This window comes from Daktulosphaira vitifoliae, unplaced genomic scaffold, assembly GCF_025091365.1.
Source record: "Daktulosphaira vitifoliae isolate Bord-2020 unplaced genomic scaffold, ASM2509136v1 Scaffold_2, whole genome shotgun sequence".
Classification (NCBI taxonomy): domain Eukaryota; kingdom Metazoa; phylum Arthropoda; class Insecta; order Hemiptera; family Phylloxeridae; genus Daktulosphaira; species Daktulosphaira vitifoliae.
The window spans coordinates 18,880,404-18,895,354 of NW_026099573.1; the positions used below are offsets into that span (position 1 = coordinate 18,880,404).

The following is a 14,951-nucleotide window of genomic DNA, read 5'->3' on the forward strand; positions in this document are numbered from 1 at the left end:
CAGTCAATTTTTCTAAATCTTCTTATTTTTATTCGCCTTTATCCTAAATACTTGGGTTCGTTACATATCCTAAACTTCCACTTGACACGATCTCCGCATCATTTACGCATACATCAACTATCCTTTTATCTCATTTCATCCACTCACATTTAATTCTTTTTATTACATTAAAACATTGTATAAGATCATAGCATTTTTTTTAAAATAATTATGGCCTCACTGTATAAAATTGAATATAAATTGAGATTTAATAAGAAAATATAATTTTATATATTTTTCAATAGAATACTTTATGACATACTTTTATCGAGTTTAAAATGAAATAAGATTGATGAAATCATACATTTGTTTAAATCTTTAGTAAATTATTAAGTACATTCAAAGAATTAATTATTTATCTCAACGAAGAATAAATAAAAATTGTATTTAATTAATTTAAATATTCATGTAAGTGATTGTATTGAAAATTCAATGGCGTCACAAAATTTTAATTTAAGTAATAACCTTAAATTTATTTAAATTATATTATTGTAAATAGTGCAATATTAAAAATAAATTTTAAGTTAATAATATTTATATTTTTTAAATAAAATCCTATCTTCATAAAAGAAATCTAATAGTCTTACGCAATCTATATACACGGAAACGGTCAAAATAGTTAATAAGTTAAATAGTTAAAAAGTTACGAAAATTAATTGCTATTAATTATATCATATTGAAATATATAAAATATACCTCCAAAAAGATAATCTAATGAATCTGGAATGAATGTTTCACCAGTTTCTAAATTAAATTCGAAGCCTAGTTTGGTAAAAAAATTTGTAATTATAATCTCTATTTCACTTAATATAGTTTCACTGCCAAAATTATACAATTCTATATTTTCTCCGTTAAATTTTACATTGTTATATATTACGTTCAATTTGTTCGTTAACACAGACACATTACCACACTCCAATGTACAATACAATTCAATGTTAAAATCTATTTTTATTTCAATGTGTTTCATTATCTTTTCTATTTTATGTAGTATAGTTTTATTGTATGTCAAATATTCGCGTGAAGGAAAAAAATCATATAATTTGCCTTGTAAATTTTGAAACTTGTCAAATACTAACTTTAAAATTATACTGTACTTTACACCATTGATCCATGGATACGTATGCAGTTTGTCTATAGTATACAGTGCTCCTTGTATTTTTTTTGTAAATAAAATTATGTTGGAAATAATTTCTAATAGTTTTACAGTGCAATTGTAGCCATGTAATTTATAAATTTCATTATTCATTATTTGTTCACAGAATATTCGTTGACAGTTGACAGCAGTTACAATGTCCAATAAAATATTCGCGTATGTGCAACCAAGGAATACAGTCATGGCTCGTATTTTTGAATTACATGTTTTTGGTGTTATTGGCTCTTCAATGATACTGGAAAGATCTTTATTTCGATATAAGTAAGTTACATTTTTGATATATTTTAAATTTTTCCATCCAACACATTTAAAAAGATTATTCATAATACGAGTATTTTCTACTGTATTTGTTGTTGATTCAGTACATAAAACGACACAAAATAATAACAAACACTTTGAAACAATCATCATAGATGCTTATATTGGTAAATTTTTTATAAGTTATTCTATAAATTCTGATTCCTAATATAGTTTTTACTTATAAAGGAAACACCAAGTGGTATTTGAAAAAAAAATTTTTTAGTATTTGAAATATCATTTTTATAATTTTATAAATACCTATTTATAACAAAGTAAAATAAATAACGAATTAGCCAATGCTGAAAAAACTACTTAACGATGTACGATTTTCAAATTTTTTTTTTAATGAAATAGCTCAACCGCATTATTTTAGGGAAATTATTCGCGAGGATGAGAAAATTATTTTTAGCACACCGTGAACGTTTAAAAATTTTATCAAAAAGCTCATTGCCGCCATCTCTCCATAAAGGTGAGAAAAAAAATTTAGAATATTTAAGTTTAAATAATTTCAACAAAAGATGTGTTACGGAAAATGGTAAATTCCACTGAACTATACAGCTGATTTTGAAGACACATATTTTAGTTAATTAAAAAGTAATTTACCTTTTTGAAGAAAATCATGAACTACTGGATTCGTAGCTGGAGATGATTTTGATTCATTGTTTGCTTCTAAAGATATGTACATAGAAAATGATTTCAGTATTTAAATATTTTTATTGTTCTTTATTTACTGTTTTTAATTTAAAAAAAACATAAATTTTAATTAAAAAATGTAATCTCATTGGTATTTGAAGTTTTTTTAATAATAATGTTCGTTGTTATAAACAAAGATCAATCTTACTACTGATATCACTATCATTTTGTTGCATAGTCTTACTATTGATGTGTTGCTTCTTGAATTTAATGAGTTCTAATTATTACTAAAACTTCTAATATTCTAAATTAACAGTTACCATCCTTATCTCTGCTATACTTATTCTCTGTACAATTTTTTGTCAACCGCCCAACACTCTGAACCATGATTTATAGCTGGTCTCACTACAGTCTTATAAAATTTATTATTCTGCCTCATTAAAATTTTTATATCGCATAAAACAACAGATGCTTCTCTGCATTTCACCCTTCCGCACTTTATCCTGTGTTAACATAATCACCACATTTCTTTTGCATAACTGATACTAATTACTTAAAACTTTCCACCTCACCTATCACGTTCTCGCTTATTGTGACAGACCTCCTCATTTTACTTACCATGTTCTTCTCTCATACTTTTTTTGCACTAATAAAATCTACCAATCCTTCGTTCAATGAAATATCTTTTATTGTCTCTCTTGGATACTTCTCATTCAAAAATTTTCCTAAATAATTTTTCCACCTTGTTTCACATAATCATTACTCGTTAGTACTTTTATATTATCGCATTATATACACTATTTATTTTGATTATCTTTATACCATTTTCCTGTTACTTTTGCAAGTGTATAGACTTCTTTTTAACCTCCCTTTGTTCCTAGCTTATCACACAACTCATCATACCTTTTAAACTTAATTTTTTTACACAATCGTTTATACAGCATCCAGTCATCTCATCGTTTGATCATAATCTATACTTTGAATTGTTTTTACATACTATCTATGATTTCCTGAACATCCTCATCCCACCACCATGTATTCTTGTTTCTTAACATTCTACTCTTATTCTCTCACCAACTATCTCTTTTGCAGTATTCTTTACACAACTAACAAATCTATTCCACACATCATTTATGTCATCCTCATTATTTCACACCATCCTCTCTTTTATTGACTTTAAAAATTCTTTTTTATTTTCCACTTTCAATTTCTACCACCAAATCCTAGATTTTACCCTTCTGTGTTCTTTTTCTCTTTATATACTGTCTTCCCACTACACTATAACTCCATTAAAATATTTCAATGTTGTGCAGTTACACTCTCTCAAGGATTCCTTCTCTTGCCTCATTGTTTTTACTAAAACTGTAGCATCCATATATTATTTACTACTCGCGTTACACTCTCTCTTCCAAATAGAATAGTCAATCTGTATCTATTACTCCCACTCCTTTAAGTTGTATGATGTTCTTCTCTCTTTCTAAAATAATTATTAACCACAGGAAGATCAGACAATTATGCAAAATTAATTTTACGACTATAATTCTGTCACATTTTCTAACTATTTCTACTACTTTACTTAATTTTATTATTCATTATATTCACAATACCATTATTTGTATTGGTCTTATCTGAATATATTTGTAACTCTCATCTATTTCCCTTGAATTCTCTCCCTTTCGACTTAATTTCCTGCACACAACAAATATTAACTTTTCTCCTCATCAATAATAATTGTCTAACTCTACTAGTTAATGTTCTGTCATTCCACGTACTTATTCTTACTATGTATCTATCTTTCATCCTTATACACAAGTTTAGTCTAGAGTTGAAGATCGATGTCCCTACACCGTTGACATTACAAGGGTTGGGTAGGCTTGTACACATGACTGGTGAAACAGCTACCACATAAGTTTTCCGGCTGGCATGAAACACTTTATTCCTTAGACATTCTCCGTTTTTAACTACTTTATTTCCTCTCACCTGTTGCCCTGCGTTCATCCGATATGGGACAATACGCCTAAGTTTTGTTCAAGACTTCTCATACTTTTTGTCAAAAATTTAACACCGGCTATCGACCTGATGCAACCTCGTTAGTCGCCTCTTACGACTGCCAGAGGGGCCGTGGAAGTATTATTATCCCCTTTCCACAAGGGAAAAAAACTTAAATTTCATTAATTCGAATATCAATGGGATTGACGGTGTTGAAAATTTAGTGGCTTTATACATTTTTAATTTTACTAATAGCTTTAAATAAATTGTATTATTGGTAATATTGCAATATTAAAAATAAAATGTTGAGTGATTTAAATTTTTAAAATAAACTCATGTCTTCATAAGAGAAATCTTGTACTGCTTACCGATCTATACACACTAAAACTGTCTAAATAGTTAATTATTTAAATAGTAAAAAAGTAAATTATGTTATCAGTTTATTCTAAAATCCAAAACATTTATTTTATAACAAAAATAAATTATTTCATTATTGATATCACATTAAAACATAAAAATAAACTTGCAATAAGATGAACTAATGAATGTGGGATGAATTGTGTAATAATTTTTGCCTCGTTGTACGTAATAACGTAAAATTGTATAAATATTGATATTGAATAAAGGAGCATAATTTTTATTTCTTTTTTAAAACTTTTATAATTTTATATCTAGTGTAGAATGAAATAGGATAGGGAATATCATACATATATTTAAATTTTTAGTATATTATTAGGTATAATCAAATAAATAATTAATATTTCCCTCAAACAAGACTAAATAGAAAATGTACATGTTAATAAATATTGACAAAAAAAATTATTCATAGCAAATTCTTAATAAATCTACTCTAAATCCACTGATTATTGCTAAATTCATTTTTAGGTATAATTCAATTTTTTAAAATTATTTTAAAATATCACTTATGACATATTCATATTAAGGCAAGATTAAGGAAAGAGAGTTAAATTTTATTAATTTTAATATTATTGTTTGTGATTATTTAGTAATACAATTCTATTTATATATAAACAGTCAAAATAGTTTATTCTAAAATCCAAAACCTTTATTTTATAGCAACAATAAATGATTTCATTAATTATATCATATTGAAACATAAAAATATACCTGGAAAAAGATGAAGTAATGAATTTGGAATGAAAGTTTCTCCGTTGTTTAAATCAAATTTAAATCCAAGTTTGGTAAAATTTTCTAAAATAAACATCTGGATTCCATTTAATATAATTTCACTGCCTTTATAATAAATTGCTATATTTTCTCCGTTCAAGTCTATATTTTTATATACGGTGTTCAAATTATTTGTTAACACAAATATATTATCACTTTCTAATGTACAAAATTGTCGGTTATTACACTGTATTTTCATTTTAATATTTTCCATTTCAAAAAATATAATACATAATATAGATTTATTATATGCCAAATCATCACGAGATAGACCTAATTTATCTAGTTGGCTTTGTAAATTTTGGAAATCTTCAGATATAAAATTCAAAATAATATAAGACTTATCGTTCAATTTCCAAGGGTATTTATGCAGACTGTCTATTGCATACAGGGCTCCTTGTATTTTTTTTGTAAATAAAGTAAAATTTGTCATAATTTCTAATAATTTTAAAGTGCAATTATAGCCTTGTGTTTTATTAAATTCATTGCTCATTATTTCGTCACAGAATATTGATAGTTGATAGCACTCATTATGTCCATTAAAATACTTATGTAAATGCAACCTAGAAAAACAGTTGCGATTCGTATTTTTATATTACAATCAAATGGTGTTATTGGCTGTTGAATTATACTCGGAAGATCATAGTTTTTCCTTAAATAAGTTACATTTTTGACACGTTTTAAATTTTTCCAACCAATACATTTGAAAAGATTATTCACAATACGAGTATTTTCTATTTTATTTCTGTCCGATTTGATATGTAATATAATATAAAATAATAAAAAGCACTTTAAAACTATTTTTAATGATGTCATTTTTTAGAAATTTTAGAATAATGCTATTAAATTATGATAATAATTAATATGGTTATTTCTACATATAATTCAATACAATTCTGATTTTTGAATATAGCTTTTGCACATAAGAGAACACAATAAATAGTATATAAAAATAATGATTTTGAATTTTAAAAATACTTATTTAAATGCTTTGATATTTTTAGTTTCAATATTAGTTTAAAATAGTTATTTTTTGTACATAATCCATTGTTCCCGACCAGTTAAAAAAGTAAAAAAGTAGTCATAAATAGATAAAAGTGCCAACACTGAATTTAATGTGTCATGTAGGTAAATTGTAATATTATGTAATCACTTTTAATATTAGCATATTATATGATGTTAACATTTGTACATATATGTCACATATTATAAATTTACATGATCACCAAAACACAGTTCTCTTCTTTAAAACACAAAATAACTAGTTATCTAAGGAATTAAATCTGAATATTGAACAGAATTAATCATGTAGATAAGTAAATTTTATTTTGTTAAAAATTAAGATTTTATGCATGATATAATAATGACAAATACGTGACGAAATAACTTAAATTTTATTCAATTACTTAACACTACTTTAATCTCTTATACTGTTATTTTGTATACAAGAGTTAAAATATTTTTTAAGTTTAAAATTAGTTTTAAACACGTATAAATTTTTATATTTATGATAGTATAAAAACTGTTCTCAACAAAAAAAACACATGTTTAAACAAAAAGAAAGAATATTATATTTTATTTTATTTATCGCGTTTAATATTCAAACACAACTTAAGTGTATAAAAATATCGGATTTTAATGGTTTGGATAATGGATTAATTGTTGGTAAGAATCTCAACTACACATTAATAAATATTTAATACTGGACACATTGTCAATATATATTATTGGAGGAGTTCGTATGACATTTAAAAAAAAAGCTTAAAGTAACAGATCGTATTTGTTTATAATTACTTTTTTTTGTATAAATATTATTTAAAAGGTTGTTTATATGAAATGTTATTATAAATACGCGATGCCTATATAATTGTAAAAGTTATGTCAATCAATTATTATAGTTTAATTACAGCCACAATTGAATATTGATTATGGTTTGATTGAATTTTATATTGTTATTTAATTAGTATTTATAAGATAAATTTACTTTAAATTCTCTGGAGAAAAGGCCGACGGCAACCTTTAACAAATCTAATTATCAGAAATATACAGTCAGCAGCGGCCTTGTCATGGAGTCCATAACGGGGAAATGCACGATGACCACCGATTGTCTTACTAATAAATGGACGGTTGACATAAAGAAAGATACCATTGAGCGGCCGTCTAAAGCAAAACGCAGTGCTGTGTCAAAAAATAGTAAAAATTAAAAATAATATCGGAAATTATCATCATTGATTAATTATATCCATTATTATTACTAAAGGAAGATAAAGTAAATTTGAAAATTAGTGTTAAGCTATTATTTAATGGGATAAAATATATTCGACTGTACCTAAATTACCATATTAAGCTAAATAGTACTCCATTATAATATGTAGGACTCGGAACTTAAAGCATTTGATATATTTTTGGATGAACATAATAAGTAGTAGAATGCTATACAAGTTTATGGCATGTTACAACGATATTTTACGTAAAATTTGAATGTGCTTTTTTTTGCTTATTTTGTTGTTTTATTACAAGTTATGTTTTTTTACAGCTCTTCTTTTTTTTTTGTTTATTTTATACAATATAATTTATAATAATTACATAAAAAAAATTCTGTTTTTTTTTTTATTTTTTTATTATTAGATATTTGCGAAAAAACAAACTAAAAATATTTTCATTACATACGTATTTTATTTTTTGTTATTTATTAGCAGTGTCGGTCGTCGCAGATTAGGGAGTGATAAAAATATTTCAACACTGTATTAACGCTGCATTATGGAAAATCAAACTATAACTAATTCTTGTTATTTCGGCAATATCAATGAATAATGTATTTTATAAATAATATGAGATCACCGTAATTTGATAGGGATAATCCCGATAGGGATAACCGATCACATTGTATTGACTAGAGATTAGTTGATCTTAGTTGTATATTTAAAATAAAATGGGAAAAGAAAAGGTATCAGCTAGTGCGCTTTTAAAAAAATATGTTTTAGAATTCAAGTTTGAAATTTTATCCACAGACAGGCATGTCTTATATTGTAAAATGAATGAGATAAAGATAAAATTTGAAAAAAAATATAATATATCTCAACATTTAAAAATTGATAAATACATTAAAATTGTCGAGCGTTTCGAAAAATATTCACAGAATATTAATCAATCAAAATTCAGCGAAATCAAATTTTAATATGAATTTATCTCAAGCCATGGTTTCTGCTAATATACCGTTAAATAAGCTTTCTAACAATATATTTAGAATACTTTTAGAGAATTATACTGGTAATAGTAACTCAACGGAATCGAGATTACAAAAAGGTTATATTGGCGACATTTTTAATACTACTATGGATAAAATGAAAAGGGAAATCTAATAAATCAAAATTTGGGTGAGATATGTGATGTTGAAGGATGATTTAAAGTCAATGTTATTGTTGGAAATCTTAGACCAGTTTGTCCAGGCTGTATATTTTTACTACACTTAGAAGAATTAGAAAAGCCACTCATTTAACTATTTGAAAAAGCAATGAGTCTTAAGAGACCTGGTGATAGAAAATACAATAACGTCTTATTAGTTTTATCAGATGCTGTTCCTTATATGATAAAGGTATTATCTTATATGATCTTATATTTAAGATTTATATACATTTGTTAAAATAATTAATAAAAATCATAGAAATAAACTCAGTATGTTGTCCCTCATACCAGTGTTTTTATTTGTTTAAGGATTAAGATGATATGAATTAATCCAACACAATCTAAATAACTTATAACCCTTTTTCCCCCCACCTTCCACAAAATCCTATACTCTACCCTCTCACTTCCCCTTCTCTTTTCTTTTTATTACAATTTTATTATTGCGAAAATTTTAAATAAATTTATCTCGTTAAAAAAATATTTAATTTTTGTGTTCAAATTTCGTACGATTTCGAAAATCATAAATAAATTATTAGGCCCCCTCCAGAAAAATTCAATATGAAATTGTCTCTTTGCATATTTTAATTTTATACTGTTATTACTTTTAAAAATGACAATTTTTTATATTTAATACAAGGGTTTGCTATAGTAATTAGACCACTGATTTTATTAATGCTATATAAATCTAAATTATATTGAATACAACGTTAAACCTATTTTGAATATTTTGTTACCCCTAAGTTAATAAAAATGACTTTGAATTTACAAATTAACTTATTTAATCATTTTTAGGATCATCTTTTATATTTTATATGGTTTTCAAATCTATTATTTAATTGACAATATATGTATTAAATTGAATTATAAAATAAAAAAATGATCTAATTAAGAATACGACTGATCTATAATATTTGAATAACTATATATATATATATATATATTCTATATGAATAACTTTAGACAAATACTTGAAATTTAAAATCATACTATAATTTTAAAATCATAAGATTTTAAAAAGAGTAATTTAAATTTCAAAATTCATGAGTTTTTTCTTTGTGATATAATTTACTTAGTAATGTAAGTATAAAAAAACCCAGCACAGTGGGGTCGCGGCATAGTGGGGATGTTGCATAGTTGGGTCCAGTATAGATTTAATCTGACAGTGATTAAAATCACTATCATAAGAAACGCTTCGATGCAAATCAGTAGATAGTGTTTAATTCTAAGAAATTGGTGGATAATTACAAAAGCTACATTATCTGCTAGTTTCTTATTAATACCCTGATTAAGATAAAGTATGTCGAATGAAAAAGGGATTATTAAAAAATATTATTTCTCATAAAAAAATTGTGTTGATTCGTACACTTTTCAATGAGTTATAGCATTATAAAGTTAAAAATGTAACCAACCCAACCCAACATCAACTCCTATTTCCTTAATTATATCCAGATTAGTAATTATTTTAATTATATATTATATAATTTTTATAATTAATTATTTTCAAATTATTATTGATTTTTAATATGTTAAAAGTAATCATTTTGAACCTACTTCTTTTTGTTCTTTAAAGTGAAAGTTTTAATAAAAAAAAAATGAATTTATTACCATAACTTTTAACTCAACTTGCAAGTTTGAAATAAATATTATTAAATAGAAAAAAATGAAATTGGTAGATTATTTCAAAAACAACAATAACACTTATTCCCTTAATTTTACCCCGATTTATAACTATAATATATGAATACATAATAATTACAGTAATTAAATTGAGTATGAAAGTGGTATTCAATAATATAATATTGTAATTTTTACGGAGATATTATAAAAATAAAAAGGAGTTGTATATTCATATACTTTTAATGCGTATACAAATTTAAAGGAATTTATGCAATACTTTTTAATAAAAAAATTTTGTTACTTATGAATAAATACACTAAACAAAAGGAACTTTCATCAGAAAAAAAATATACTTTTCTAAATAAACTTTTCGTGATGTTTTCAAATGTGCAATTAAACTTTTTCTATTACTTCTAAGTTTTAATATTATTACTTATTATTAAAAAATAAGTATTTACATATAAAAAAAAATAATTAAGAACAAAAAAAATTGTATTAAATTAATACTGATTTTGATTTTTAATATGTTAAAGGTAATCATTTTGAACCTATTTTTTATTGTCTTTTAAAGTGAAAGTTTTAATGAAAAATACCTTCTCAGCTTCGCATCGAAGCTAAAAAATGAATTTGTTACCATAACTTATAGTTCAACTTGCAAGTTTGAAATTGACATTATTAAATTGAAAAAAATGAAATTTTTAAGATTAATATGCAATCTGGAAATTTTATAATTACTAATTACAGTACATTTGTCAGAAAAATTCGATTTTTTTACATTTTTATCGTAATAGATAACTGAAATAGAAAGAATAGTAATCATATCCTAATAACTTTTGGTGTTTAAAAAAATTCTGCAATTGAAATATTCAGAACTTAATTAATTTTAATAATTTACTTTAATTAAATGAACCAATCAAACCAAAGTAGTTAAAAAGATTTACTCAATTGAGCATATTATCAAAAATATAATTATAATTGTAAAACTCCATCGTTAACTTCAGGTGAAACTAAAAATCATTTTTTTTTTAAATTTATGATTTATATAGCAAAATATTACTAAAAAATTTGGCATATTATAGACTGGTAGTAGCACACAGAAATAGAGTTAAAAAATTAATAAATTATAAAGTAAAATTATTTACTTTTGTAGTTGAATACTTTTATCATATCAAATTTAATTCGACAATAAATAATTTAAGAATATTAAAAATTAATGATTTTAATTGTTTGTATGGACAAATCTAGTTAAGCTACTTTTTATTTGAATAAGGAATATTTTTTTGATTTTTAAGAGTAATAACTTAAACTAATCATTAACTTAAATATCATAAACTTAAATGAATCATTTGACGTATCGTTGAAAAAAGTAGGTCTAGTGAGGGTTGGCAAAATAAATCGTAGCCAGAAAAAGAACCACATAGTAAAATAATATTAACATGAATATCAATTTCTTCTCACGAGGGGAGACTATAGTGATAAGATCCTTTATATTTATTGAAATTATTGAATCTAAATGAGATAAATATCAAATGATTTGAAAATTCTATTCTAACTCAAAAAAAAAATGCAAAATTTTAGAAGCCACAAACGGATTTGAACCTCGTACCCTAGGCGTTAAAGATCAAGGTGTTACCCATTCGGCAACTATTCGTTGATTTTTGTTGCATGATAAAATTGGCTATTTAAGCTAACTCAAATTTAAAAATTACTTTTTCGACTTTAAAAAAGTAAAAAATGTTAATAAGTATAATATCATATGTCTTATGAACTTTATTCTATGTCAATGAAATTATATAATATTCATGAAAGTCAGTTTATTCCCCTAATAAAATATTTTAAAATAAAATAAAATACAAAACCTAGAATTTTAATAAAAAATAGCATATTTTTAAATACGGTAGCCTTTTGCGCATAGAAGATAGGTCGTCGGGACAAATTTTTTTTTTTCATTTAGTAGTACATAAAATAAGCTTTAATTTGATATATGTTTAAAGGACGCAGTATTTCCGGAACATTTTCAAAAATTAAGTTGAAAAAGTTAGTTTTTGTAAAAAAGTTGCTATTTTAAATCCCCCCTGTGAGCAGAATAAGTGTTAGATTTTCAAAAAAAAATGATATCAAATGAAAGAAAATTACCTAAGGTTTCAATATAAAGAAATATTATTTTGATTAGTTAATATTTGAAAAAGTTATGGCAGTTTTAAGTACAAAAAACATCGTTATAAAAGGTGATTTTTATCGCAAATATTACATTTTTTTTATAATTTCGACAGCCATTTGCACATAGAAGATAAGGTGTCGGGACAAATTTTTTTTTTTCATTTTATAGTACATAAAAAAAGCTTTAATTTGATATATGTTTAAAGGACGCAGTATTTCCGGAACATTTTCAAAAGTTCAGTTGAAAAAGTTCTATTTTTTATACAATGTTTCAAAGTTTGAACCCCCCCTATATAAGGGGAAATTGTCTAATTTTAATAAAAAGTATGTCAAATGGAAGATGTACTTATAATGTATTTAGAAAAAAAAAAATTGTGCTGATACATGCATTTTTCGAAAAGTTATAGCATTTTTAAGTTGAAAATTAAAAATTGAAAATCGAAAATTTTAACACAAAAATAGTGTTTTTTTAACTACGGCAACCGTTTACATGCAGAAGATAAAGTGTCGGGACAAATTTTTTTTTTTCATTTTATAGTACATAAAATAAGCTTTAATTTGATATATGTTTAAAGGACGCAGTATTTCCGGAACATTTTCAAAAATTAAGTTGAAAAAGTTAGTTTTTGTAAAAAAGTTGCAATTTTAAATCCCCCCCCATGAGCAGGTTAAGTGTTAAATTTTCAAAAAAATTATATCAAATGAAAGGAAAATATCTAAGGTTTTAGTTTAAAAAAAAATTATGTTGATTTGTTGATTTTTGAAAAAGTTATGGAAGTTTTAAGAAAAAAAAGTGAAAAAAATGACAAAATTTGTCGATTTTTAAATTTGTAATTTTTTTGGATATTTCCCCCATTTGCGGGGAACGAGGGAAAATTTTTAAATTTTTAAGGGTAATGTCTTCAACTAGATACAATTTGTGATCTTTTGACGTATTGTTAAAAGAAATCGGTCCAGTGAGAGCTGAGAAAAAGTAGTGACAGACACAAAAAAAAAAAAAAATAAAAAAAAAATAAAAAAAAAAATAAACACATCATGGTAAAATTAATACCTTCTCAGCTTCGCATCGAAGCTAAAATATTATTATCTATTTGGTAATGCTTAAGTGACTCTTTTCGGTAATAAATTAATTTTATAAATTATTCTGAAGGACAAAAACAATTAACATATTTCAATAATGGTTGTTGCAGATAGATATTTTAATAGAACACAAAACTAACCTGAATGATAAAATTAATTTATAATTTTTTGGTACATGATAGATATTAACTATTTATTAGACATATAACAATAAGACTTAACAAAAAGGTCTTCAAAAACTCTATGTTTGTGGTTAAATTATCTTATGATAACATCAATCAAATATCTTATACAGGTCAATAATTAAGGAAAAGACATTCATCATCTTGAAAAATATTGAAAATTTTAAATTTCCGTAAAAGAAAATATTGTTTGATTCAAAAAGTTCAACAATAGTATATAATTAAATAATTTCAGGTTTTCATTTCTTCAAAGATAAAACCTAAAATTTTAAGTATCCATTCTTATTGTTTCTGTAGTCTTAAAAAAATTGTTTAATTAATTTAAATGTATTCCAAATACATTTAAATGAAAGTATTTAACTAGTATTTAAAATACTTTTTCATAAAAGTATTTGAATAGTATCTTAGATCTTTTAAATAGGTATTCGTTACAAAACTGACTGTACTCTATATTTTGTCTCAAAAAAATCTTTGATAAGCTAAAAAAAAGGTGTTATCGACTCTATAATTCTAATAACCCTATTTCATAAATTAAATAAATTAAATTCATGTTAGACTTATTATAAATTCTTAATTTAAAACAATTTTAATGTAAGTTTAATAGATACATAAAATAAATATTTTTACTCAATCATTATACTATAATATAAATTATTCAAATTAAAAAAAAAAAATTAACTGGTGAAGTTACTTTAAATGTGTTCAAAAATATTGATACTTATCCTATCAATTTGAAAATAGTAGGATGTTTTATTGTTGATACAAATAGGATACCATATAATTTTAAAATTAATATAAATTGAATTTTTTTTTTTTTTTTTTTATATATCAGAAGAAAGTGGTAAAGCATTTGTAAATACTTTATTACATAAATTTTGACAAGATAAGATTACAATCTTTCATTTCACGATTTAATTAGAAAATTAATTTTTTATAATAATGTATTTTTAATAATAAATTATCAATATGAACTTGTAATAAATGTTTTATTTATGAGGCGTTTGATTGTTTTTAAGTATTACACAATTTCATTATTAATGTTTTTAATTTGTTTGGTGGTTGTATTTTTTTTTTAAGTAAAATTACTATTTTTTTTATTAGCTTCGATGCGAAGCTGAGAAGGTATTGGTTTTACTAAGATGTGTTTTTTTTTTTTTTTTTTTTTTTTTTTTTTTTTTTTTTTTTTTTTTTTTTGTGTCTGT

The 14,951-nt window shown here is 24.1% G+C and overlaps 1 protein-coding gene and 1 long non-coding RNA gene across 45 annotated transcripts in view; one reads left to right on the top strand and one right to left on the bottom strand.

Annotated features, from left to right (window-relative positions):
- Positions 1 to 14,951, bottom strand: part of LOC126899396 (uncharacterized) — a 240,256-nt gene that overhangs the window by 46,324 nt on the left and 178,981 nt on the right. For 3 of the 44 annotated variants that reach the window (XR_007702574.1, XR_007702575.1, XR_007702576.1), the window contains 2 exons: positions 2,099 to 2,164; positions 1,119 to 1,536 (listed from right to left, as the gene is read on the bottom strand). The exons of 39 other annotated variants lie outside the window; for them this stretch is intronic. Coding sequence is in view for 2 of the 5 variants with exons in the window: in XM_050674327.1 (XP_050530284.1) it covers positions 2,099 to 2,164 (66 nt within the window). In the remaining 3 variants the exon portion in view is untranslated. The remainder of the gene's footprint in view (positions 1 to 1,118; positions 1,537 to 2,098; positions 2,165 to 14,951) is intronic. 2 more of the 44 variants (XM_050674327.1, XM_050674326.1) reach the window with 1 other exon arrangement.
- Positions 1,096 to 2,282, top strand: LOC126899441 (uncharacterized). Its single transcript, XR_007702586.1, has 3 exons — positions 1,096 to 1,205; positions 1,302 to 1,456; positions 1,869 to 2,282. It is a non-coding gene; the product is annotated as an uncharacterized LOC126899441 (long non-coding RNA).